Source organism: Scyliorhinus torazame, chromosome 9 (assembly GCF_047496885.1).
Source record: "Scyliorhinus torazame isolate Kashiwa2021f chromosome 9, sScyTor2.1, whole genome shotgun sequence".
Classification (NCBI taxonomy): Eukaryota; Metazoa; Chordata; class Chondrichthyes; order Carcharhiniformes; family Scyliorhinidae; genus Scyliorhinus; species Scyliorhinus torazame.
The window spans coordinates 50092006-50119846 of record NC_092715.1 but is presented as its reverse complement, the minus strand read 5'-3'; the positions used below and the strand labels follow the sequence as shown (position 1 = coordinate 50119846).

Here is a 27841-nt window from a genome sequence, read left to right as displayed (position 1 = left end):
AGGTTGGTGGAATTGCGGATAGCGATGAGGACTGTCAGAGGATACAGCAGGATTTAGATTGTTTGGAGACTTGGGCGGAGAGATGGCAGATGGAGTTTAATCCGGACAAATGTGAGGTAATGCATTTTGGAAGGTCTAATGCAGGTAGGGAATATACGGTGAATGGTAGAACCCTCAAGAGTATTGAAAGTCAAAGAGATCTAGGAGTACAGGTCCACAGGTCACTGAAAGGGGCAACACAGGTGGAGAAGGTAGTCAAGAAGGCATATGGCATGCTTGCCTTCATTGGCCGGGGCATTGAGTATAAGAATTGGCAAGTCATGTTGCAGCTGTATAGAACCTTAGTTAGGCCACACTTGGAGTATAGTGTTTAATTCTGGTTGCCACACTACCAGAAGGACGTGGAGGCTTTAGAGAGGGTGCAGAAGAGATTTACCAGAATGGTGCCTGGTATGGAGGGCATTAGCTATGAGGAGCGGTTGAATAAACTCGGTTTGTTCTCACTGGAACGAAGGAGGTTGAGGGGAGACCTGATAGAGGTATACAAAATTATGAGGGGCATAGACAGAGTGGATAGTCAGAGGCTTTTCCCCAGGGTAGAGGGGTCAATTACTAGGGGGCATAGGTTTAAGGTGAGAGGGGCAAGGTTTAGAGTAGATGTACGAGGCAGGTTTTTTACGCAGAGGGTAGTGGGTGCCTGGAACTCGCTACCAGAGGAGGTGGTGGAAGCAGGGACGATAGTGACATTTAAGGGGCATCTTGACAAATACATGAATAGGATGGGAATAGAGGGATACGGACCCAGGAAGTGTCGAAGATTGTAGTTTAGTCGGGCAGCATGGTCGGCACGGGCTTGGAGGGCCGAAGGGCCTGTTCCTGAGCTGTACATTTCTTTGTTCTTTGTTCTTTGAGAGTGAATCTCCTGCCGGCCAGGTAATGCCTCCAATGCCGCACAGCTTCAACGATAGCTTGGGCCTCCTTTTCGATGGAGGAGTGCCGAATTTCAGAGGCATGGAGGGTGCGGGAAAAGAATGCCACGGGCCTGCCTGCCTGGTTGAGGGTGGCGGCCAGAGTGACGTCTGATGCATCGCTCTCGATTTGGAAGGGGAGTGTCCCGTCGACCGCGTGCATTGCGGCCATGGCGATGTCGTCCTTGATACAGTTGAAGGCCTGGTGAGCCTCGGCCGTCAGTGGGAAAACGGTGGAGTGGATGAGTTGGCGGGCCTTGTCCGCATAGTTAGGGACCTACTGGGCGTAGTACGAGAAGAACCCCAGACATCGTTTGAGGGCCTTGGGGCAGTGGGGAAGGGGGAGATCCATGAGGGGGCGCATGCGATCGGAGTCGGGCCCTAGAACTCCGTTTTGAACCACATAGCCGAGGATGGCTAATCGGTTCATGCTGAACACGCATTTCTCCTTGTTGTAGGTTAGTTTGAGGTGTTTGGCGGTGTGGAGGAATTTGGAAAGGTTAGCGTCGTGGTCCTGCTGGTCGTGGCCGCAGATGGTGACGTTATCCAGGCACGGGAATGTGGCCCGCAGTCCATACCGGTCAACCATTCGGTCCATCTCCCGTTGGAAGACCGATACCCTGTTAATGACGTCGAAGGGAACCCTAAGGAAGTGGTAAAGGCAGCCGTCCGCTTCAAACGCGGTGTACTGGCGGTCCGCCTTGCGAACGGGGAGCTGGTGGTAGGCAGATTTCAGGTCCACTGTCGAGAAGACCCGGTACTGTACAATCTGATTGACCACATCAGATATGCGTGGGAGGGGGTACGCGTCGAGTTGCGTGTACTGATTGATGGTCTGACTGTAGTCAACGACCATCCTGTTTTTTTCCCCAATTTTCACCACTACCACTTGGGCTCTTCAGGGGCTGTTGCTGGCCTCGATAATACCTTCCCTCAGCAGCCGCTGGACCTCAGACCTGATGAAGGTCCTGTCCTGGGCACTATACCGTCTGCTCCTGGTGGTGACGGGTTTGCAATCCGGGGTGAGGTTCGCAAACAGGGAAGGTGGGTCGACCTTAAGGGTCGTGAGACCGCAGTCAGTAAGGGGTGGTAGGGGCCCGCCAAATTTCAGGGTTAGGCTCTGGAGGTTGCACTGGAAGTCCAGGCCGAGTAACAAGGCAGCGCAGAGGTTGGGGAGGACGTAGAGCTGAAAGCCGCTGAACTCTATGCCCTGGATGGTGAGGGCGGTGGTGCAATACCCCCGGATCGCCACGGAGTGGGATCCGGAGGCCAGGGAGATTCTCTGGTTGATGAGGTGTACCGTGAGGGAGCAGCGCCTTACCGTATTGGGGTGGATGAAGCTCTCAATGCTCCCAGAGTCCAGAAGGCAGGATATCTTGTGCCCGTCGAACTTCACTGTCGTCGACGCGGTCGCGCAGTTATGCGGTCTGGACTGGTCGATCGTGATGGAGGCCAGACGTGGCTGGTCGGCGGTGGTTGCAGGCGATGAGCGGCCCGATGAGGTGCCTGACGAGCAGGGGTCCTGAGGCAATGAAGATGGCGGCACCCACGGGCCGCACGTGTTGTGATGCGAGCAAGATGGCGGCGCCCACGGGCCGCTCGTTTTGTGAGGGGAGCAAGATGGTGGCGCCCACGGGCTGCTTGTGGTCTGAGGCGAGGAAGATGGCGGTGCCCACGGGTCGCACGTCGGGGGTGCAAGGACAATAGCGGCGATCAAGCGGGCTTGACACACAGCGGCAAAATGTCCTTTCTTCCCGCAGGCCTTGCAGAGCGCGCTCCATGCCGGGCAGCGCTGCAGGGGGTGTTTTGACTGTCCGCAGAAGTAGCACTTGGGTCCCCCGGGGTTGGTTGGCTGCCCTGCGGCGCAGGCCTGGGGTTGGCTGGGGGAGGTCGCAGATGGGGTCCACTGTGGGGTGTTCACTGGCGGGGTCCATGATGCGCAGGAGGGGTGGGCCATGCGGTCGGGGGCATACGCCTGTATATTGCATGAGGCGACTGTGAGCGAGAGCGCTAGTTTCTTGGTCGCCGCGCGGTCGAGGGTAGCGCCTTTTAAGAGGCGCTGGCGGATGTAGGCCGACCCTATGCCTGTAAAAAAACACGTCTAAGTAGCAGGCCAGAATGTTCAGCGGGTCAAAACGGCCTGGCAATCGCAGTCTCTCATCAGGACATGCAGGGCACACCAGAAACCGTCCACAGACTCACCGGGGAGTTGATACCTCGTGGACAGGAGGTGCCTGGCGTAGATTTTGTTAGTCTGCTGAGTGTAGTTCTCCTTCAGTAGCGTCATGGCCTCAGCGTAGGTCGGTGCGCCCCGGATGAGGGGAAAAATATCGGAGCTCAGCCGCATGTAGAGGATCTGGAGCTTCTGTGCCTCTGGGGGTGGTTCAGTCGCAGGTCCAATGTTTGCTTCAAAGCAAGCTGGCCAATGTGCGAAGGCCGACTTGGCATTGTCTCCTTGAGGGTGCAGCTGCAGGCAATCAGGCTTGATGCGGAGATCCATCTTTGTAAAATCTCTGCGTAATAAATTGACGCACTATCAACTATGACGAGACGAGAGTAGAGAGTAATCGAGGCTTTATTACGCAGAGATGTGGAGCCTCCCGCAGCTGCTGCCGAAATGGCTGCAGTTCGGATAGCACACACATTTATACTCCGCCTACTGGGCGGAGCCAGCAGGCAGGGATCTACCCCCGTACCTTTAGTACAGGGGCCTTACCGTAATACCCTCGTATGCAGTATATACAATACAACAGTGGTGACTACCACAAAATGAAAGCTGCCAGGTTACTTTCCTTGTCTCTGCCTTCGGCGCTGCATGTAAAATAGCAGTGAAGGTGAAATGAGGCCCTTAAGTGCCCATGAATTGGCCACTTCAGGGCCTCTGTAAGGCCCAAGCGTGGCAGGGCTACCTGATCCCAGCCTCACCCATTGTAATATGGGAGTCAGGTTTGGGGTGGGCAGGGCGGCAGTGGGAAGGCCACCTGCTTAGTTTTACAGGCCCCCCACCTTCAAATGTGCCAGAGGCAGACAGGAGAGCTGGGTGATGGCATAAAATTCAGCCCAATATTGCTGAGCAGCTTCCATGGACTGTTACAAGCTGTTTTATCCTTTAAGAAGAATGTAAAATGTGAGACTGCTGTAACTGATTGTCACGTGACCCTTCAAAGCCAGATGTTAGCAAACAAACGTAATCGCCTTGATGAAACAAGCAATTACATGCATGTAAGGCTTAGAGTGAAGCTGTACATAAACTTGAAGCCTGCGATTGCAAAAAGGTACAGATTCTCAAGGGCATTGATAGTAAACTTGCTGCACAACATAGGAACAAACTGTTGATTAATTCGTTCCGCCGAAAAAATTATTTTGAATGCTGAAAGTCGGAAATAAAAGAAAAGGAAAATGCCAATGGAACTTGTGGATGCTCGATCAATAACTCCAGAAGCGAGATTGGAGACAATTGAAGGCTTTATTACACTAGATGTTTCCCCCAGCAGCACAGGTACAGATGGCAGCTGCTGGGGCGACATGGGCTCTTATACTCCGTCTTACGGGGCGGAACCAGCAGGCAGGCTTAACCAATGAAAACAGTACCTTCTACACCAATGGTCTTACAGCATTACAGTGTACCATAATACCTCTAATACCGACTACCACATTCACCCCCTGTTAAAAGAAGAGTCCGGCGGGGGTGGTGGCCTCGCATTACACAGTGGTAGAGCTTAAGGTCTTGGAGGTATCTGGTATACATCAGTGCAGTGGTTTTGCCTCGTTACATCGTAACTATTTACAAAACGTATTTACAGTTTGGAATGAAGCAATTAGTCGATCGGGGGCCCTGGTCGTCCTTTGCGATCGTCGTAGCTTCGGTGGTGATGCAGGCGCCGGCTCGGGCATCTGTGGCTCCGGGAGCGTGGCTTTGGCTTATTTGGCAGCTTCATCACCCCTGGGCGGGACCGGTGGGAGGACCGATCCACCTGGGAAGGGGCGGCTGTGGGGTGCGCCGGTGGGAGGGAGCGTGGGATTGGTGGTGGGGGTGTGTGTGGGGATCCAGAGGGTGGCAGGTCCCGTACGGAGACCGTATCCTGTCGGCCGTCGGGGTACGCCACAGGCGTACTGAGGGTTAGCGTGGAGGAGATGGACCCTCTCGACCAATGGGTCCGACTTGTGCGCCCGCATGTGTTTGCGGAGCAGGATGGGTCCAGGAGCTGCCAGCCAGGTTGGGAGCGAGGTCCCGGAGGAGGACTTCCTCGGGAAGACAAGGAGACGTTCGTGAGGTGTTTGGTTGGTCTTGGTACACAGCAGTGACCGGATGGAATGGAGGGCATCCGGGAGGACCTCCTGCCAGCGGGAGACTGGGAGATTCCTGGACCGTAGGGCCAGTAGGACGGTCTTCCAGGCCGTTCCATTCTCCCTCTCTACCTGTCTGTTTCCCCGGGGGTTGTAACTGGTCGTCCTGCTCGAGGCGATGCCCTTGCTGAGCAGGAATTGACGCGGTTCGTCGCTCATAAAGGCAGACCCCCTATCGCTGTGTATGTAGGCGGGGAAACCGAACAGCGTAAAGATACTGTGGAGGGCTTTTATGATGGTGGCTGCGGTCATGTCGGGGCAAGGAATGGCGAATGTGAACCGGGAGTACTCGCCAATCACGTTCAGGAGGTACGTGTTGCGGTCGGTGGAGGGGAGGGGCCCTTTGAAGTCCACACTGAGGCGCTCAAAGGGACGGGAAGCCTTTATCAGTTGCACTTTCTCTGGTCGGTAGAAGTGCGGCTTGCACTCTGCGCAGATTTGGCAGTTCCTGGTGGCTGTCGTGACCTCCTCGATTGAGTAGGGCAGGTTGCGGGTCTTAATGAAATGGAAGAATCGAGTGACCCCCGGGTGGCAGAGGTCCTCGTGGAGGGCTCGGAGGCGGTCCACTTGTGCGTTGGCACATGTGCCGCGAGATAGGGCATCAGGAGCCTCGTTTAGCTTCCCGGGGCGATACAAGATCTCATAGTTGTAGGTGGAGAGTTCGATCCTCCACAGTAAGATCTTGTCGTTCTTTATCTTGCCCCGCTATGCATTATCGAACATGAAGGCCACCGACCGTTGGTCAGTGAGGAGAGTGAATCTCCTGCCGGCCAGGTAATGCCTTCAATGCCGCACAGCTTCTACTATGGCCTGGGCCTCCTTTTCAATTGAAGAATGGCGGATTTCTGAAACGTGGAGGGTACGTGAGAAGAAGGCCACGGGTCTGCCAACTTGATTGAGGGTGGCCGCCAGAGCTACGTCGGACACGTCGCTCTCGACTTGGAAGGGGAGGGACTCATCGATGGCGTGCATCGTGGCCTTTGCAATGTCCGCTTTGATATGGCTGAAGGCCTGGCGGGCCTCTGTCGACAGGGGGAAAACCGTGGATTGGATCAGCGGGCGATCGTTGTCTGCATAGTTTGGGACCCACTGGGCATAATAAGAGAAAAATCCCAGGCAGCGTTTCGGGGCCTTGGAGCAGTGAGGGAGGGGGAACTCTATGCATTCAGGGTCTGGGCCTATAACTCCATCATGCACTACGTAGCCGAGGGTGGCTAGACAGTCGGTGCTGAACACGCATTTATCCTTGTTATATGTGAGATTAAGGATTTTTGCGGTGTGGAGAAATTGTCGGAGGTTGATGTCGTGGTCCTGCTGGTCGTGGCCGCAGATGGTGACATTATCGAGGTACGGAAACGTGGCCCGCAAACCGTACCGGTCGACCATTAGGTCCATCTCTCGTTGGAAGACCGAGACTCCATTAGTGACACCGAAGGGAACCCTTAGGAAGTGGTAGAGCCGCCCGTCTGCTTCGAAAGCAGTGTATTTGCGGTCACTAGGGCGGATGGGGAGCTGGTGGTAGGCAGACTTTAGATCCACCGTGGAAAAGACCTTGTATTGTGAGATCCTGTTGACCAGATCGAATATGCAGGGGAGAGGGTACGTGTCAAGCTGCGTATACCTGTTGATGGTCTGACTGTAGTCGATGACCATCCTATGCTTCTCCCCGGTCTTTACAACCACTACTTGAGCTCTCCAGGGACTGTTGCTAATGTCAATGACACCTACCCTCAGGAATCGCTGGACCTCTGACCTAATAAAGGTCTGGTCCTGGGCACTGTACCGTCTGCTCCTGATGGGGACGGGTTTGCAATCCGGGGTGATGTTCGCAAACAGGGAAGGCGGATCGAACTTGAGCGTCGCAAGGCTGCAGACAGTGAGGGGGGTATAGGGCTGCCGAATTTGAAGGTTAAGCTTTGGAGGTTGCATTGAAAATCTAACCCTAGGAGTGTGGCAGGGCAGAGGTGCAGAAGGACGTAGAGCCGGTAATTTTTAAACTCCCTTCCCTGGACCGTGAGGTTCGCTATGCAAAAGCCCTTGATCTCCACGGAATGAGATCCGGAGGCCAGGGAGATTGTTTGGTTAACTGGGTGAACGGGGAGAGAACAGCGCCATACCGTGTTGGGGTGTATGAAGCTCTCCGTGCTCCCAGAGTCGATCAGACAGGCTGTTTCATGCCCATTGATGAGCACGGTCGTCGTTGCAATTGAGAGTGTTCGGGGCTGAGACTGGTCCAGGGTCACCGAGGCTAATCGTGGCAGCAGTTGGATGTTCTCCTCGGGCGGTGTGTGGTCATCCGAGTCGGGGCCCTGAGCGTCCAGCCAAGATGGTGACCCCCACTCGTCGCACATGGCCAGGGGTGCAGAAGGTGGCGGCGCCCATTCATCATACGTGGTGTCCGAGAGACAAGATGGCGGCTCCCGGAGGCCACACGTGGCCCTGAAGGAGGAAGATGGCGGCGTCCGCTGGCCGCACGTGGCCTGTGGATAGGGTTGTGGTGGCGGTCCCGATTCACCTCCGGAGACCACAGCGACCGTCCGGGCCTGGTATACCGCCACGAAGTGGCCCTTTTTGCTGCACCCTTTGCAGAGGGATAATCGGGCCGGACAGCGCCGTCGGGGGTGCTTGGCTTGCCCGCAACAATAACAGCGGTGCCCCCCCAGAGTTGCCTGGCAGTCTCGCAGCAGCAGTTTGTGGGGGGATGGGGGATGCATCGGAGTCCGTCACGTCGGGGTTCCATGCTGCCCAAGGGGCAGCCGCGCGGTCGGGGACGTAAGTGCGGGTGTTTCGGGAGGCCACATCCAGGGAGCTAGCAAGGGCCCATGCCTCCTTGAGGTCTAGTGTCTCTTTCTCCAGCAATCGCTGGCGGATTTGGGAGGACAGCATACCTGCAACAAATGCGGCCCGGATCAAAAGTTCTGTGTGGTCGCTGGCCGAAACCTGCAGGCAGTTACAGTTCCTCCCCAACACCAGGAGCGCATGGTAGAACTCCTCCAGCAATTCCCCAGGGATTTGTCGCCTCGTCGCTAGTAGATGTCGGGCGTAGACCTGGTTTACAGGGCGAATACAGTGTCCTTTCAGCAGATTCATTGGGGCCTCGAAATCGTCCGCGACCTCGATGAGAGTGTAGATCTCTGGGCTCACCCTCGAGTGCAGAACCTGTATTTTCTGGTCTTCCGTGGGTGTAATTGTGGCCGTCCTGAAATATCCATTGAAATACGCCAGCCAGTGCTTGAAGGTTGCCGCTGAGTTTGCCGCGTGGGGGCTGAGTTGCAGACACTCCGGCTTGATTCGGGGCTCCATTCTTTAAAATCTAGTGCAATAAATTGATGCTCGATCAATAGCTCCAGAAACGAGATTGGAGACAATTGAAGGCTTTATTACACTAGATGTTTCCCCCAGCAGCGCAGGTACAGAAGGCAGCTGCTGGGGAGACACGGGCTCTTATACTCCGCCTTACTGGGCGGAACCAGCAGGCAGGCTTAACCAATGAAAACAGTACCTTCTACACCAATGGTCTTGCAGTATTACAGTGTACCGTAATACCTCTAATACTGACTACCACACTTGTGAAATATATTAATTTAAGACATAAGACAGAAGCAGAAATAGGCCACTCGGCCAATCAAGTCTGCTCCGCCATTCAATCATGCCTGATATTTTTCTCATCCCCATTCTCCTCCAATTTGACCCACAGTAGAAGTTTTGAATACAGTTTTTGAGCACCAATGTATACAGAAGCTGTAACAGTGATGTATATAATAGGAAGAACATAGCAATGGATGTAACCGAGCATAGGCTGATTGGATGTTACGATGGATGAGGAGAAGAAGTTTAAAGTTTAGGCCTTTTTCACTGGAGTTGAGGCCAATCTACCTTGTACCGGGGTAAGGGGGCAGGGAGCATCGCAGCTGATGTGTGTAGGATCCCAATGGTGTGATCAATTCTGACTATATAACAGCCTTGGTCCATAGAAACCATTGGAATCTTCAGCCACAGTTCAGGCTGTAGCATTGCTAGATACAGGGAAATGTTCCTTCAGCCCTGCCTCAACATACACCCACCTTTAAAAAGCACACATTACATATATCCATTTTCCATAGCCATCTCCTTTGAATGAGATTTATAATTTCTGCCAGAATATGGACAATTTCGCCCTGTATGCCCAACAGCCAGCGATGTCCTGAAATGTGGCAGGCACAGTTCAGAACAAATGTATCACGGGAATTCCTGAAGAAATGGGCATTTAAAGGCATGGGGCGGGATTCTCCGTTCCTGAGACTCTGCACTGACACTGGGGCAGGACTCGTGGAGTTCCACGACAGCAAAACTGGCACCGCACTTGGACCGATTCAGCGACTGTTAAGGGGTTGGCACCAGCACCACGTGGAATACAATCGATTCCAATGAGAAACGATACCGGATTCGCGATTGACCCTCAGGAGGCTGACAAGCTGCAGCCGCACATACACACTTCACTCCCCACACACACCATCCCAGCCAACAAGATGGCAGCAAGGAGAGCGGCCCCGCGATTCACTGACACCAAACTTGAGACCATCCTGAATGCCATGGAGGAGGGGCGGCCTACCCTGTACACCAGCCCAGGAAGGAGGCTGCCAGCCACCATGCCTGGGCGCAGGTGGCAGAGGCAATAAGCGCCACCAGCAACACCATCCAGACCGGCTTGCAATGCAGTTAAACACTGCATGTCCTCCTCAGGGTGGTCAGGGTAAGTATCCAACACAGTGCCCCTGGTATCAAACCCCGTTCCACACACCGGTAACCCACCTCTCCCACCAGGAGGGCAGTCGAACCCCCACCCTGCACCACATGCCAGCACCCATACTGGCCGCCATGGCCAGATGCCGTGGCCACTGAAGCCACAAGCTACACACCTCCTGGGCTACAAACGTCGGACTGTCTAACACTGCGATATCCGTTTCCACACCCCACTACCCCGCCACTGCCTTAAGGAGAAGGCCGCTCATAACCACAGGGAGCAGGAGAAGCCTGCAGGGGGACCGCAGGACCTGCGGTCCCTCACCGCTGCAGAGCAGCGAGCCCTGGACGTGGTTGGTGGGCCTGAGGAAAGGGCAGTCGCCGGGGTGGAGATCAGCCTCGGACGAGGAAGTGAGACCCCGCTGAGTTGCGGTTCCCCGTGCGTCACTCCCCCCCCCACCAACACCACCCTCACCCCACACCCACACCACCCTCACCCCAACACCACCCTCACCCCACACCCACACCACCCTCACCCCAACACCACCCTCACCCCAACACCACCCTCACCCCACACCCACACCACCCTCACCCCAACACCACCCTCAACCCTCACCACCCTCACCCCAACACCACCCTCACCCCACACCACCCTCACCCCAACACCACCCTCACCCCACACCCACACCACCCTCACCCCAACACCACCCTCACCCCACACCCACACCACCCTCACCCCAACACCACCCTCAACCCACACCCACACTACCCTCACCCCAACACCACCCTCACCCCACACCCACACCACCCTCACCCCAACACCCACACCACCCTCACCCCAACACCACTCTCACCCCACACCCACACCACCCTCACCCCAACACCACCCTCACCCCACACCCACACCACCCTCACCCCAACACCACCCTCACCCCAACACCACCCTCACCCCACACCCACACCACCCTCACCCCAACACCACCCTCAACCCTCACCACCCTCACCCCAACACCACCCTCACCCCACACCCACACCACCCTCACCCCAACACCACCCTCAACCCTCACCACCCTCACCCTAACACCACCCTCACCCCACACCCACACCACCCTCACCCCAACACCACCCTCACCCCACACCCACACCACCCTCACCCCAACACCACCCTCACCCCACACCCACACCACCCTCACCCCAACACCCACACCACCCTCACCCCAACACCACTCTCACCCCAACACCACCCTCACCCCACACCCACACCACCTTCACCCCAACACCACCCTCACCCTACACCCACACCACCCTCACTCCAATACCCACACCACCCTCACCCCACACCCACACCACCCTCACCACAACACCACCCTCACCCCAGCACCACCCTCACCCCAACACCACCCTCACCCACACCCACACCACCCTCACCCCAACACCCAGACCACCCTCACCCCACACCCACACCACCCTCACCCCAACACCACCCTCACGTCACTCCCACAGCCTCCTGGCTTGCTGTCTAATCATGCATCTTGCCTTGGGTCTTGCAGGACCCACTGATGATGTGGCGGGGTCCCTCTGGTGTCCCCCACCCCCAGTCACAGCCACAATCAGAACCCTGGGAGCCGAGCAGCGACGACGACACCGACATCGAGGTAGACCATGTGTCCAAAAACCAGGCCACCGGAGCTCAAGTCCGATGTTGACACTGACTTCCCGTCACAGCTGTCTCCAACACCCTCCACCAGCCCAGAGACACTCTCCTCGGTCGGGAACTTTAGTGAAGAGGCTCCTGGGAGACTCTCTGGTACTCGCCACACAGATGCTCCGGCACATCAGGTGGAGGTAGGAACTCCCGAGAGGGCGACAGTCGGAGGGCGGGTGGACCCCAGGGACCAGCTGGCGTACAGACTGGTTTCGGGCTTCGCGAACGGACTGTCCCATCGATTGTGGAGATGCAGTCGCAGAGCCAGGGTTTACATGAGGGGTTGTCGCCGAGCATCCAGCACCTGGAGGCACAGGTGGAGGAGTCCAACCTCGTGCAGGAGCAGGAGGTGGTGCCAACCGTGTGTGCCACCCAGGCCAGCACCGCGCGGGTGGCATCCGTGGGAGAGACCTTGGGGCCAGGGTTGTGGCTATGGATCATCATGTCCAAGGCCTGGAGCATTCTGTACAGTCGGTGGCTCTCACAGGCAGCCATTTGCCAGAGCCACATGGACATTGCAGCGGCGCTCCTGAGGGTGGTCCAGTCACAGTGGCATTGCCCAGGGGCTGGCCGACATAGCATAGACGCAGAGGGAGATGGCGCAGTCACTGGCTGGAGTGGCACAGACCCAGAAGGTAGTGGCAAGACAATGGGTGATGTGGCGCAGTCCCAGATGTAGGCGGTACTCTCCCTGTGCTCCATGGCCGTGAGCATATAGACACTGGCCGAGACGTCAGCGGGCCTCCAGGACTGGTAGAGCCAGGTGGCAGGGGAGCCTCAGGGGATAACTCCATACGCACCCCACCCCATGGAGTAGCCTGTGCACCTCGAGGGGAGAGGAGGTGATGGGGCCTGTACCGGTGACTCCCACAGGGGAGGCGCCGGAACACCGTAGCACCTCAGACACCAACCCCCCCCCCCTCCTGAGCCTGGTGCATCACCTGCGCAGCAGGCAGAACATGGCGGCACCACACCTCCTGTGACATCCGAGCAGCAGCTGGGCCCATCCATGGCCATTCGCCCCAGAGATCGGCTGCCGACCAGGATCAAGGTCACAGGGCAGGAATCGCAGCAGGCCGCCTCCCCGCCTGCTGTACCGTCTAGTGTCCCACCTAGATGTAGCATTCGGGCCCGTAGGTCAGACAGTTAGACACCAGTTAAGTTGGCATGGGTCCAGGTTACAGTTTAGTGATGGGGCTAGGGCACGAATCTGTATATATGTTGTCACATTAAACACCTGCTCACACTGTTACAACCTACCTTGGTGCTCTGTCAGATGCGTGTGAGGGGTGGGCTGGTCTTGGCGGCTACAGAGGGGACGTGCGGGAGTGGGGGGAGAATTGGCGGATGTTGGGGTTGGGCATGGCTCACGGACTGCAGCTCAACCAGTGCTCACCCCTCCGGTCTCCTACTCCCCAACCTCCCCCCCCATCGGCACCCCAGGAATTCGGTGGGACCATGTGATGGAATGATCAGTTTGCATGCAGGGACCACCCAGGTGGACGGTGCAAACTGCTACCGTGGACAGGAGGCAGACGCTTTCAAATGATGTAAAGCACCAGAGCTTATCGCACAGCGAGTTGTCATCATCCTCCATCCCATGGGGCAGACCTGCATGTCCTGCCCATCCTCCCCCGCATCCTCCTCATCAGACAAGGTCTGGTGTACATCCTCCTCCTCCAGCACATCACCCCTCTGCTGCACAATGTTGTGGAGGATGCAGCAGGCCGCCATGATGCAGCGACCACCCCAGCATCATACAAGAAGGCCCCTCCAGAGAGGTCCAGACATCTGAGCCGCTTCTTCAGGATGCCGAAGCACCGTTCAATCATGCCCCTGGTCGCTGCGTGGGTGTTGTTAACGCAAGACTCCGTGTCGGTCTGTGGCCTTTGAGCAGGTGTCATCAGCCATGACTGCAGCGGATAACCCCTGCCACCCAGTGACCCAGGGCCAGGGATCGAACTTAGGTCCTTGGCATCATGAGGCAGCAGTGCTAACCACTGCACCACCGTGCTGTCCTGAGGAGAGGGAGATTTGATTGAGGTGTACAAGATTATGACATGTTTGGACAAAGAAGACAAAGGAAAGCTGCTCCCATCAGCTGATGGTACAAGGACCAGGGAACAAAGATGAAAGGATGTGAGGAGCAACATATTTTACACAGCAGGTGGCAATGACCTTGAACTCATGGCCTATGAGAATGGTGGAAATAGAGACAATTAATGAATTCAAAAGGAAATTAGATGGGCAACTGGAAGGAACTAAACTTGCAGGATTTATGGGGTGGGATTCTCCCATTCGGCGTGAACGGTCCGCTGGGAGTACCGATTCTGGCCCCTATAGGGGGCCAGCTCGGCGCTGGAGCGGTTCACGCCGCTCCAGCCTCCCACCCTGACGCTAACTGTGCGATGTGCCAACTCGCACATGCGCAGTGGCACCAGCATCAACGAGGACATGTGCAGTGGCACCAGCATCAACGAGGACATGCGCAGTGGCACCAGCATCAACGAGGACATGTGCAGTGGCACCAGCATCAACGAGGACATGCGCAGTGGCACCAGCATCAACGAGGACATGTGCAGTGGCACCAGCATCAACGAGGACATGTGCAGTGGCACCAGCATCAACGAGGACATGTGCAGTGGCACCAGCATCAACGAAGACATGCACAGTGGCACCAGTGTCAACAAGGACATGCGCAGTGGCGCCTGCGCCAACCCATGCATGCGCGGTGGCCTCCCTCAACGTGCCGGCCCCGACGTAACATGGCGCGGGAGTTCAGGGGCCGGCACGTAAGAAAATAGGCCCGGGGAGCGAGAGGCTGGCCCGCCGATTGGTGGGCCCTGATCGTGGGCCAGGACCCATCGGAGGCCCCCCCCCTCACAGGCCGCCCCCAGACCCTGCGCGCAGAGTTCCCGCCAGCTATGACCAGGTGTGCATGACACCGGCGGGACACTGCCTTTTTAGAGCGGCCGCTCGACCCATCCGGCCGGAGAATCGGCAGCCCAGCCGTGTAGAGCGGCCCGCGACCGGCGCTGCGCCAAACGCGGCGATTCTCTGCTGTGCGAAGAATGGCGTGCCGGCGTCGGGGCGGTTGCAGGGATTCTCCGGCCCGACGCGGGACTGGAAGAATGCCGCCATTGGGGTTTACAAAATATCTACAAGAAGCAGTGCAGCAACTCACCAAGGCTCCTTGGACAGTGCCTTCCAAACCCGCAACCTCCACCGCCTAGCTGGACAAGGGTAGCAGACACATAGGAACACCACCGACTGCAAGTTCCCCTCTAACACACACTCCATCCTGACTTGGAACTATATCACCGTTCCCTTATTGCCGCTGAGTCAAAATCCTGGAACTCCCTTCCTAGCAGCACTGTGGGTGGACGCCCAGAACCCATGAAACAATATAAAGAAAAATCACATTGCTATTTGTGGAGCCTAGCTGTAGGTGGCATGTTTCCAATAAAGTGACGAGACATCAAAAGGACTTAATTGGCTGCAAAACACTTTGGTTCATCCAGAGGTCATAAAAACGATGCAAATGCAAGCTTTGCCTCTTCCATAAGCAAAGCAGAAACATCAGGCCTTTATTTTAAGAGAAAATAATATTCGGCCTGTGGTCGAACTCTATGAACTATTCCATCTATTTGGAGAGCAGCAGTGAGTGTGGAGGAAGGAGCAGTACTTTGGCGATTTGTGGTTGTGTACATTTATGTAATCGTGGTCTCCAGAACTGGATGGCTGAGACAGTCCTTTGGCTCTCCGCCATTTATCACCGTTCACCCCTCCAATAGTGTTAGGTCTGACCCTGGCTTGCGATTCCTTCTTCCTTTTCTACATGTTGCCAAAAGATCTTGGCCCCAGTCTCCTGTAAGCTTGCTGGTGCATTTCTAGCCCCCGATCTAGCTCATGTTTTTTTCCCCTCACCCTGCCCCCAGACTAGGCCCCAAAATAAACCCCCAGCTAAAACCTGGGCAGTCAAGAGGGGACAGAAAAGAAAAGAGGGGCAAAAACCTAAAAGAAGTGAAAGGAAGATATTTCAGAAGCAAAATATTTCAAGAAACGTGCAGAAATGATTCATCCAATGCTAAGATGTCTTGTCAGGGAGAGGTCTAAGATTGCAGGAGGCCCGGGCCACGGGCGAGTGAGAGCTGGATGGGAGTCATGAGGAGGAGGTTGCGGAAGGGGAGGGAAGCGATGGTTGGAAGCAAGGGTGGGGTGGTGGCTTTCAGCAGCCAACCCCTTCACGATGCTGGCCCCCTCGATCAGGTACAAATTGTCTCTGAATGAGGTAACCCCTAAAACTGCAGTCAGTATTTGACTAGTGGCCTCCCTGTAGATACAGGAATGCCATTCCATTTGTACGTCATCCCTGAGCCCACCACTACATTACAGTGGGCTCAGGGGACATTGGTGTCAGAGAACATGTGAACAGAGAACATACAGTGCAGAAGGAGGCCATTTGGCCCATCAAATCTGTACCGACCCACTTAAGCCCTCACTTCCACCCTATCCCCATAACCCAGTAATCCCTCCTCACCTTTTTGGACACTAAGGGCAATTTATCATGGCCAATCTACCTAACCTGCACGCCTTTGGACTGTGAAACCGGAGCACCCGGAGGAAACCCACACAGACACAGGGAGACCATGCAGACTCTGCACAGACAGTGGCCCAGCGGGGAATCGAACCTGGGACCCTGGCGCTGTGAAGCCACAGTGCTATCCACTTGTGCTACCGTGCTGCAGTTGGTTCAATACTGAGCCTAAATGGCAACCTGCCATGCGTGAGCAAGGTTCCCCCAGGGGGCCATTCCTGCCTCCAACTTAATCACAGGAGCCATTCCTGCCACTGAGAGACTGACCTGTGGCCCGTCCAGTGACAAAGTGGGCCTGGCTGCCATGTCCTCTGCTGCGATGGACTATTAAATCCAGCCCTGTGTTACTCATGCAAATTTCTGAGTCCTACTTGCATTTGATTTGCTGCAATTTGTATTCAGAAATCATCGATGTAACAGAACTGGTTGCAATTCAAAAGAGAACATATGAACTTAGGAAGAAAAATTTGCAAAGGATTTACAAAAACAAGTATTCAACAGGGATTATTCAGTGCAAGCTATCATTAAGGAACACCAGAGCCCCCTAACAAACATGATTCTTCTCTGGACTTTGTTTTATAGTGGAACTCAGTAAGGCAGCTTGCCACAAGCCTAGTATGCCCATGTGGGCATCAGTGATAGCTCCCAATTTCTTTGTGGTTGACAACAACATTGGCCATTCGTCATAGATGCCAGGATTGACTGGTACAGCATGGACAAGACTGAAAGCCAAGGAAACAGATTTTAGGAAAATTGAAAGTAAATGGAATTGTTTCTTTTTTTTTTAAATTGTTCCTGGGATGTGGGCGTCGCTGGTTGGTCAGTGTTTAATGCCCATCCCTGAGGGCATTTCAGAGTCAACCTCATTGCTATGGATCTGGAGTCACATGTAGGCCAACCCAGGTAAGGACAACAGAATTCTTTCATAAAAGGACATTAGTGAACTATATGTTTTTTTATGCCAATCAACAATAGTTTCTCCAGAAACGGCGCGATGTCCGCCGACTGGTGCCCAAAACGGCGCCAATCAGACGGGCATCGCGCCGCCCCAACATTGAGGGGCTAGGCCGACGCCAGAGGAATTTCCGCCCAGCCAGCTGGCGGAAACGGCCTTTGGTGCCCCGCCAGCTGGCGCGGAAATGACATGTCGGGGCGGCGCATGCGCGGGAGCGTCAGCGGCCGCTGACAGTTTCCCGTGCATGCGCAGTGGAGGGAGTCTCCAGTGGTGGAGACCGTGGCGGAGGCGGAAGGGAAAGAGTGCCCCCACGGCACAGGCCCGCCCGCGGATCGGTGGGCCCCGATCGCGGGCCAGGCCACCGTGGGGGCACCCCCCGGGTCTCCGGTGCCGGAGACTTCGGCAACCAGCGGGGGCGGGATTCACGGCAGCCCCCGGCGATTCTCCGACCCGGCGGGGGGTCAGAGAATGACGCCCATGGTCTTCATTAGACTATTAATTCCAGATTTTATTTTTATCAAATTCAAATTTCGCCATCTGCCGTGGCGGGATTTGAACCGGGTCTGCAGAGCATTACCCTGGGACTCTGGATGACAATACCACTACGCCACTGCCTCCCCCAAAAGAGGAGGCATCAAACGAACATACAAATTAGAAGCAGGAGTAGGCCATTCAGCCCCTCGAGACTGCTCCACCTTTCAATGCGATCAAGGCTGACCTGTTTATGTTGAGTTCTCGGCACTGCGAGCGCCGGGAGACACGCGGCTGAACACGCTCACTCTGCAACTTTGTTCCCTTTTGGGAGAAATACGCGCAGTGTCATTTATTTATCTACCTCCTGTTCCAGATGAGGAAAACAGTATTTATTAATCTTCCATGAACCAGTCAAAACACAGACTTTGCTGTCGTTAAACAAACCAATCGCAAATTTTCCAAATCCTTTCAGTGATGATGACGGCTGGGACTTCCCGGCTCCCACCATGGGAGATTCGGCAGCCGAGCCAAAAGTCCATAGGCTGGGCGATCCAGAAGGTGGACAGGGCCAGAAAATCCCACCCAATGATCCTCCAACTCAACATTAACAATGTCATGGCGGGTCAACTGATATATTTAATTAAAAGATATTTCGGTGAACGTACCTGAAACTGAAAGACATGATTCTTCTCAAAGTCTAGTGCCTCAGAGTTTGCCACTTGGAGTGATAATATTCCCTCGTTATAAACAATATTTTGATTCAAGTTGAAAGCGGTGGAATCTGCCCCAAGAAGAAACACTTCAAATGTTCCATTGTTACCCTGTTAGGGGATGGATGAAATGTGATCAAATTCAGATATCAGAAAATCGCTTTTGATGGAATAAAAAAAATCGAATAAAGTTGAAATGAACAAACTTGATCAAGGTCTTGTACAAATATGTGAAGAATGGGTACGTTGTTTGCGGTCTCCTCAGGCACAGTCACATGAAATGTATCAGTTGCTACTCTGTGCTCTGTGTAAAATATTGGTGCATTGTCATTCACATCGAGTATCAATATTGTAATTGCTGTCGTTGTTGTCGCAGAGCAGTCTTTAACACCCTTCACAAGTTCAGAAGCCTGAAATTAAAAAGACATTTTTACTTAATTGTGATCTAAATCAGTGTCTGTGTTGGAATGTATAAGCAATGCAACAAAGCCAAACCAAAAAGCATCAAATCTGCCATATAATCTGCCCACCCCACAACAATCCTGATTACTTTCCTGTTTTCAAAAATCATGCAGCATATGCAAAACCAAATCTTGCGTACGACAAGTTCTTTTTGAAACTGAGCATGCCCTTCAGCTTTTGAAGCCAACATTAGCATTTCAAAGTTGGGGCAGCACAGTAGCATTGTGGATAGCACAATTGCTTCACAGCTCCAGGGTCCCAGGTTCGATTCCGGCTTGGGTCACTGTCTGTGCGGAGTCTGCACATCCTTCCCGTGTGTGCGTGGGTTTCCTCCGGGTGCTCCGGTTTCCTCCCACAGTCCAAAGATGTGCAGGTTAGGTGGATTGGCCATGATAAATTGCCCTTAGTGTCCAAAATTGCCCTTAGTGTTGGGTGGGGTTACTGGGTTATGGGGATGGGGTGGAGGTGTTAACCTTGGGTAAGGTGCTCTTTCCAAGAGCTGGTGCAGACTCGATGGGCCGAATGGCCTCCTTCTGCACTGTAAATTCTATGAAAGGTGATGACCTCTCCCAATTAGAGTCCACTTGCCTGCCACCCAACCAGCATTCTCTTCTCATACAGTATAAATTGTTGTTTTCCTCTTATATCGGTATTCTTGCAAAGTGTCCTCCTGAGGAGTGCAAGACAAAAACCTTCCAAATGTCTCTTTTTTCAGCAATACTAAGGTATAATTCTACATGTTAGAAAGGCTGCTTACTAGCAGAGGTGCCCACCATCTTCTATCCTTGCTCACGGTCACTGGAATGAAATAACAGGAGACTGAATCTGGCCGACCATTTTAAAGTAAGAAATAGAATAAGAAAGGCCAGAAACCCTGGGATGTGAGCCACAATTTTAGCCTGTGGAAGTGTGGTAAACCACGTTATTGTGTTCATTGTATTATATTCACTGCTGTGTTGTACATGCCTGGGCTTGTCCAGGCTGGCTCCGCCTGTGGCTCCCCCCCTCGGGGCTTCTGTATAAAAGTGGCAAGTCTCCGCCTCCGGACCCAGTTCGGGTCCAGAGGCAGGAGGCTTGCTGTTTAGTGTATTAAAGCCTCAGTTACATTAATCACTCGTCGTCTATTATTGATGGTGTATCAGGAAGTAAACTGGTAATCTATACCTCTGTAAGGATTTGTAACAAGCATTAATGCACGGTTGAATATGACTTACAGTGACGTTGATTGTAATGAGTTCGCTCATTTGTTCTCTGTCCATCAAAGAGACAGCACTGATCCTACCAGTTACGTTATCCACGGTAAAAGCTCCGCTACCTACAGTGATCAAGTGAACAAACACTTAGCCCTAATGTCATTACATAAAAATTACACAGTATTCATCAGACTTATGACTGTTTCAATCACTAATCTAGGTCATGTATTCCACAGGCTCACAGCCCATTGTGTAAAAATGTTTTGTTGCCCTAAGGTTTTCCGTTTAATCTTATATCTATGTCCCCTTGTCCGAGATCCTTTGGCCTTGGAAAACAATTGTTGTAGCTACTTTTTCCATTTCGCCACGATTTCAAACTCGTTTTTCAGATCACCCCCAATCTCGACGAAGAAAAACAGTGTTAATTATCCAATCTTTCATTATGTTCCCGTTGCCTCCCCTCCCCCCTCCAAACATGGCTTCCTCCATCAGGGAATACATGGCCTGAGGCAGGAAGCACCGTGATCATCCTCATCACCAGCTGGAATGTGCTGGGCAAAAGGACAATTCAGTATTCGTATCTGTGGTTCCAAATGGTAATTAAAGCAGGTTCAACTTAAAAGATATATTGATACACTAATTTCACTAGTGGCAAAAGTTTACAACATCAGGAAATGTGTTTTGCTTAGAATGTTCTCCCTCTCCTGAAGGTCGCACTCCCACCCCTGTATATAGACCAAGTGGTCATTCTTCTTTTATTACCAGAGGCAGTTAGCAATTGATTTGACGAGCTCTAGCTGCCACCAAGGAATTTCGCCCGACAGCTATTAATACTGGGATAATTAAGGCAGCCAATCCACCCATGGTTTCCCACTCATCCATTCTGAAATTGTTAAACTGTTAAACACTATGGGTGCGATTCTCCCAGCCCCGCGCCGGGCCGGAGAATCGCCGCGACCGCGCCACGCCCCCCCCCCCCCCCCCCGACGCCAGCGCACGATTCTCCGAGGTGCGGAGAATCGGCACCATTTGCGCCGGCGCATTCGGCGCAGCGCCGGTTGCGGACCGCTGTACAAGGTCGGGCCGCCGATTCTCCGGCCCGGATGTGCCGAGCGGCCGCGCGGAAAAAGCAGAGTCCCGCCGGCGCCGTCCACACCTGGTCGCTGCCGGCGGGAACTCTGTGCAAAGGGTCGGGGGCGGCCTTTTGAGGGGAGGGGGACTCCGTCCCCAGGGGGGGCCTCTGATGGGGTCGGGCCCGTGATCGGGCCCCACCGATCGGCGGGCCAGCCTCTTCCCTCCCGGGCCTATTTTGTTGCGCATCCGGCCCCAGAACCCCCGCGCCATGTTGCGTAGGGGCCGGCGCATTCCGTAAAGCCACTGCGCATGCGCAGGTTGGCGCCGCCCCCACAGCACGCCAGGAAGTGAGGCTGGAGCGGCGTGAACCACTCCAGTGTCGTGCTGGTCCCCTGTGGGGGCCAGAATCGCTAGTGCTTGCGCCTGTTTCGCGCCATCGTGAATCACGACAGCGTTCACGACGGCGCGGACACTCTGTCCCGCGATCGGAGAATCACGCGCTATGACCACGTTAAAAGGGATAGATTGAGAACAGATATAGCAGCTCAAAGCTGGGCACCCATAAGGCACCGTGGGCCATCACCTTAAGCAGCAGAATTGTACTCAACCACAGTCTGGTACCTCATAGCCGGACTCTACCGTTACATCAAGCCAGGGAACCAACATTGGTTCAGGGAGGAGTGCAGGAGAACAAGCAAGGAGCAGCAGCAGAAATACCGAAAAATGAGATGTCAGCTGGTGAAACTACAACACAGGACTACTTGTGTGCCAAACAGCTGGCAAAGAGTGTGATAGACAGAGCAAAGCGATCCCACAAACAATGGTCCAAATCAAAGTTCTGCAGTCCTGCCACATCCACAAATGGTGGTGGATAATTAAGCAACCATTCAGAGCAGAAGGCTCAATAAGCATTCCCCACTCTCAATTATGGCGGAGACTAGCGTATCAGTGCAAAAGACAAGGCTGAAATATTTGCAACCCTCTTTAGCCAGAAGTGCTAGGTGGATGATCTGTCTCGTTTCCCTCTGACATTGTCAAGACCACAGATGCTAATCTTTGGCTAATTCAATTCATTCCACGTGACATCCAGAAACAGCAGAAGGATCTGGATAAGTGCAAAGGCTGTGGGCCCTGACAACATCACAGCTGCAAAGCTGAAGACTTTAACTCCAAAACTAACCACACCGATAGCCCAGCTGTTCCAGCACAGCTGCAGCACTGGCATCCAGCTGACAATGTGGAGAATTGTCCAGTTAAGTCCTATCCACAGCAAACAAGACAAATCCAGTTCAGCTAATTACCGTCTAGTCAGACTATTTTCAATCATTAGCAAAGTGTACTGATAGAAGGTGTCACCTACAGTACCATCCGTAGCATTCACACAACAATAACCTTTTCACCAAAGCTCAGTTTGGGCTTCAACAGGGCCACTCAACTCCAGGCTCAGTCCAAACAGAGTGAGGTACGGGTGACTGTCCCTGACATCAAAACAACACTTGACTGAGTGAGGCATCAAGTGCCTTAATAAAATTGAAGTTGGGGTCACATCGACCGTAAATGAAGACGATAAGGGTTGTTGGAAGCCAATCATCTCAACCCCAGAACGCCGCAGAAATTCCGCAGGGTGGTGTCCTCGGCCCAACTCTCTGCAGATGCTTCATCAATGATCTTCCCTCTATCATAAAGTCAGAATAGGAGGCGTTCGCTGATGATTGCACAATGTTCAGCACCATCCACGCCTCCTCGATACTGAAGTAGTCCACCCCCAGATACATGGCTACATAGAACGTACAGTGCAGAAGGAGGCCATTCAACCCATCGAGTCTGCACCAACCCACTTAAGCCCTCACTTCCACCCTATCCCCATAACTCAATAACCCCACAAGACATGCATCAAGACATGGACAATATTCAAACTTTAGTTAATAAGTGACAAGTAACATACATGCCACCCAAAAGCCAGACGCTCTCCTTCTCCAAAAAGAGACATTTAGAGACATTACCATTGCTGAATTCCCCCACGATCAACATCCTGGGGACATTACCATTGACAAGAAACCAACCTGAACCAAAGGAATGCCTTGGACATTTCTCTGCCAATCACAGTCTACTTGCCAACCAATTATCACTTTCTTCTCACACAGTATAAATTGTTTTTGGTTTTTTTCTGATACTGGTATTCTTGCAAAGTGTCTTGAGGAGTGCAAGATATAAAACTTCGACATGTCTCTTTCTTTCAACAATACGCAAGTTCTGTATTACCAAATGACAATTTTGGTTCAGTAATACCTCCTTCCATGTGCTGCTGAGGGTGCTGACGACCCAGAGGAATATACTGTTCCACAGTGACAGGAGGAAGAAGCTGGTTGGGAACAATAAGGTAGCATGGTTTGAGGTTGCACCTGACCCCCATCTCTTGGCCTTCACAAGCTTCACAAGGTGTAGGAGGGAGGGTTCCCGTTATCTGGACCACTGGGAGCTCTTCCGGGGCAGGTGTGACCTATATAAGAAGGACGGGTTGCATCTAAACCGGAGAGGCATAAATATCCTGGCCACGAGGTTTGCTAGTGTCACACGGGAGGGTTTAAACTAGTATGGCAGGGGGGTGGGCACGGGAGCAATAGGTCAGAAGGTGAGAGCATTGAGGGAGAACTAGGGAATAGGGACAGTGGGCCTCTGAGGCAGAGCAGACAGGGAGAAGTTGCTGAACACAGCGGGTCTGGTGGCCTGAAGTGCATATGTTTTAATGCAAGAAGTATTACGGGTAAGGCAGATGAACTTAGAGCTTGGATTAGTACTTGGAACTATGATGTTGTTGCCATTACAGAGACCTGGTTGAGGGAAGGGCAGGATTGGCAGCTAAACGTTCCAGGATTTAGATGTTTCAGGCAGGATAGAGGGGGATGTAAAAGGGGTGGCGGAATTGCGCTACTGGTTAGGGAGAATATCACAGCTGTACTGTGGGAGGACACCTCAGAGGGCAGTGAGGCTATATGGGTAGAGATCAGGAATAAGAAGGGTGCAGTCAAAATGTTGGGGGTTTACTACAGGCCTCCCAACAGCCAGCGGGAGATAGAGGAGCAGATAGGTAGACAGATTTTGGAAAAGAGTAAAAACAACAGGGTTGTGGTGATGGGAGACTTCAACTTCCCCAATATTGACTGGGACTCACTTAGTGCCAGGAGCTTAGACGGGGCGGAGTTTGTAAGGAGCATCCAGGAGGGCTTCTTAAAACAATATGTAGACAGTCCAACAAGGGAAGGGGCAGTATTGGACCTGGTATTGGGGAATGAGCCCGGCCAGGTGGTAGATGTTTCAGTAGGGGAGCATTTCGGGAACAGTGACCACAATTCAGTAAGTTTTAAAGTGCTGGTGAACAAGGATAAGAGTGGTCCTAGGGTGAATGTGCGAAATTGAGGGAAGGCTAATTATAACAATATTAGGCGGGAACTGAAGAACATAGATTGGGGGCGGATGTTTGAGGGCAAATCAACATCTGACATGTGGGAGGCTTTCAAGTGTCAGTTGAAAGGAATTCAGGACCGGCATGTTCCTGTGAGGAAGGATAAATACGGCAATTTTCAGGAACCTTGGATAACGAGAGATATTGTAGGCCTCGTCAAAAAGAAAAAGGAGGCATTTGTCAGGGCTAAAAGGCTGGGAACAGACAAAGCCTGTGTGGAATATAAGGAAAGTAGGAAGGAACTTAAGCAAGGAATCAGGAGGGCTAGAAGGGGTCACGAAAAGTCATTGGCAAATAGGGTTAAGGAAAATCCCAAGGCTTTTTACACATACATAAAAAGCAAGAGGGTAGCCAAGGAAAGGGTTGGCCCACTGAAGGATAGGCAAGGGAATCTATGTGTGGAGCCAGAGGAAATGGGTGAGGTACTAAATGAATACTTTGCATCAGTATTCACCAAAGAGAAGAAATTGGTAGATATTGAGTCTGGAGAAGGGTGTGTAGATAGCCTGGGTCACATTGAGATCCAAAAAGACGAGGTGTTGGGTGTCTTAAAAAATATTAAGGCAGATAGGTCCCCAGGGCCTGATGGGATCTACCCCAGAATACTGAAGGAGGCTGGAGAGGAAATTGCTGAGGCCTTGACAGAAATCTTTGGATCCTCACTGTCTTCAGGTGATGTCCCGGAGGACTGGAGAATAGCCAATGTTGTTCCTCTGTTTAAGAAGGGTAGCAAGGATAATCCAGGGAGCTACAGGCCGGTGAGCCTTACTTCAGTGGTAGGGAAATTACTGGAGAGAATTCTTCGAGACAGGATCTACTCCCATTTGGAAGCAAATGGACGTATTAGTGAGAGGCAGCATGGTTTTGTGAAGGGGAGGTCGTGTCTCACTAACTTGATAGAGTTTTTCGAAGAGGTCACTAAGATGATTGATGCAGGTAGGGCAGTGGATGTTGTCCATATGGACTTTAGTAAGGCCTTTGACAAGGTCCCTCATGGTAGATTAGTACAAAAGGTGAAGTCACACGGGATCAGGGGTGAGCTGGCAAGGTGGATACAGAACTGGCTAGGTCATAGAAGGCAGAAAGTAGCAATGGAAGGATGCTTTTCTAATTGGAGGGCTGTGACCAGTGGTGTTCCACAGGGATCAGTGCTGGGACCTTTGCTGTTTGTAGTATATATAAATGATTTGGAGGGAAATGTCTGATTAGTAAGTTTGCAGACAACACAAAGGATGGTGGAATTGCGGATAGCGATGAGGACTGTCAGAGGATACAGCAGGATTTAGATTGTTTGGAGACTCAAGGTTGGCTCGGGCCCCAAAGATGCGGAGCATTCCGCACCTTTGGGGCGACGCGATGCCCATCTGATTTGCGCCGTTTTGGGCGCCAGTCGGCGGACAACGCGCCGTTTCCGGAGAATTCCGCCCCTCATCTTCCAATTAGGCACTTTACAGCCTTTCAGTCTCAACAAATCCACATCATTAACTTTGTCCTCCACTCCCTCCACCCCATGTCCCTCCCTCTCCCTCACTAAAGTGACAGCCGGTATACTGTTTTGCTTTCAGAAAATGCTGACCCTTGTTCTGCTATCAATGCAATCTGCTATCTTGCTTTCAGACATGGCTGACCTTTATGCCGCTATTAATACTGCTTTAGTCTTTAATACGATCACTGCCTCTCCCTTTATCTTGTGTCAATGATACATTTGTCATTTAATCTCTCCAATCTATCCGTGACTTTCTTTTGCTCTATCTGTTCTCTACATCCCACCCCCACATTTTCAACAGCATAAAACCCTCACATTTCTCCCTCTCTTTAACTCTTTAAGAAGAGTCATACAAGCTTGAAACATTAACTCTCCTCTCTCCACAGAATATGGTCATTTAAAAAAATGTAATCTTTATTTTCGTTGTCATACCAAAATCATTTTTACATAATAAGCATCTCATATCGACGCTACAGTACATACCATTAATGCTGTACCTGACTGGGTTATTAATACCTCTGTCTCCATCAATTGCTGTAACAGTGATGATATCTGTATTCTAAACAAAGAACATTTATATTTTAGGACTAAGTTAATCATTTCTAATAATATGATGCAATTCACAAAGAGGGTGTCAAACTGCTTCATTTGCTGCCAAACATACCACAGGTAAATTCTCTGGAACACGAACATGGTAAAAAGAATGCAAGAACTCTGGTGGTTTATTTGGTGCATCAATCACATTTACGATCAGTCTTGTAGTTGAATATTTTGCTTCTGGTTCTCCTTGATCCTGTTAAAAGAACACATTTATACTTACAACTTCCAGTATGGGTCTTACAATGGATTCTTCTTCTACCTTCCAATGAATTCAGGGATATCTCTGACTAACTCTGTGTGGTGGTATGTATTAGGGGTAATACGGTACACCATGATGCCGACAGGCTACTGGTAGATAGATACTGGGTCCTGATAGGATCTGCCATCTACTGGGCTCCGCCCAGAAATGCCGGTATAAGAACCCAGGTTTCTCCCAGCAGTTGCATTCTGTAACCGAGCTGCTGGGGAACAAGTACTGCTCAATAAAGCCTTTGATTGATGTTACCTCAACCTGCCTTGCGTCATATTGATGGTCCTACAATTTATTGAGCAGATTTTTAAAAAAACCGAAGTAGAAATATGGAGCTCCGGATCACCCCGGAGTGCCTGCGAATCGGCCCCCAAGTAGCTAACTCTACCTCTGTTTTTAAACTCTGGCTGGCGTGTTTTGAGGGCTACCTCCGAACGGCCCCCGGCAAACCAACGGACGAACAGAAGTTGCAAGTCCTCCATTCCAGGGTGAGTCCCGACGTCTACTCACTCATTGAGGACAAGGACGATTTCCCCGCGGCCATCGCCACGCTGAAAGACATCTACAACCGGCCCGCCAACCAGGTCTTTGCACGCTACCAGCTCGCGACACGACGACAACTTCCCGGAGAATCGCTGGACGAGTTCTACAATGCTCTGCAGATCCTGGGAAGAAGCTGCAACTGCCCGGCGGCAACAGCGAACGAACACACGGAGCTCCTGGTCCGCGATGCGTATGTGGCAGGTTTGTCTTCACCCCAGATCCGCCAGAGACTTTTGGAGAAAGAATCCCTGGGACTCACAGAAGCTCGGATCCTGGCGGCATCCCTCGATGT

At 52.7% G+C, this 27841-nt stretch overlaps 1 protein-coding gene across 2 annotated transcripts in view; it reads right to left on the bottom strand.

The window, feature by feature from the left end:
- LOC140429187 (cadherin-related family member 2-like) overlaps nt 1-27841 on the bottom strand; it is a 313290-nt gene that overhangs the window by 198834 nt on the left and 86615 nt on the right. For both annotated transcript variants that reach the window (XM_072515860.1, XM_072515861.1), the window contains 5 exons: nt 26821-26949; nt 26640-26715; nt 20155-20255; nt 18685-18888; nt 18434-18589 (listed from right to left, as the gene is read on the bottom strand). In XM_072515860.1, coding sequence (XP_072371961.1) covers nt 18434-18589; nt 18685-18888; nt 20155-20255; nt 26640-26715; nt 26821-26949 — 666 coding nt within the window. The remainder of the gene's footprint in view (nt 1-18433; nt 18590-18684; nt 18889-20154; nt 20256-26639; nt 26716-26820; nt 26950-27841) is intronic.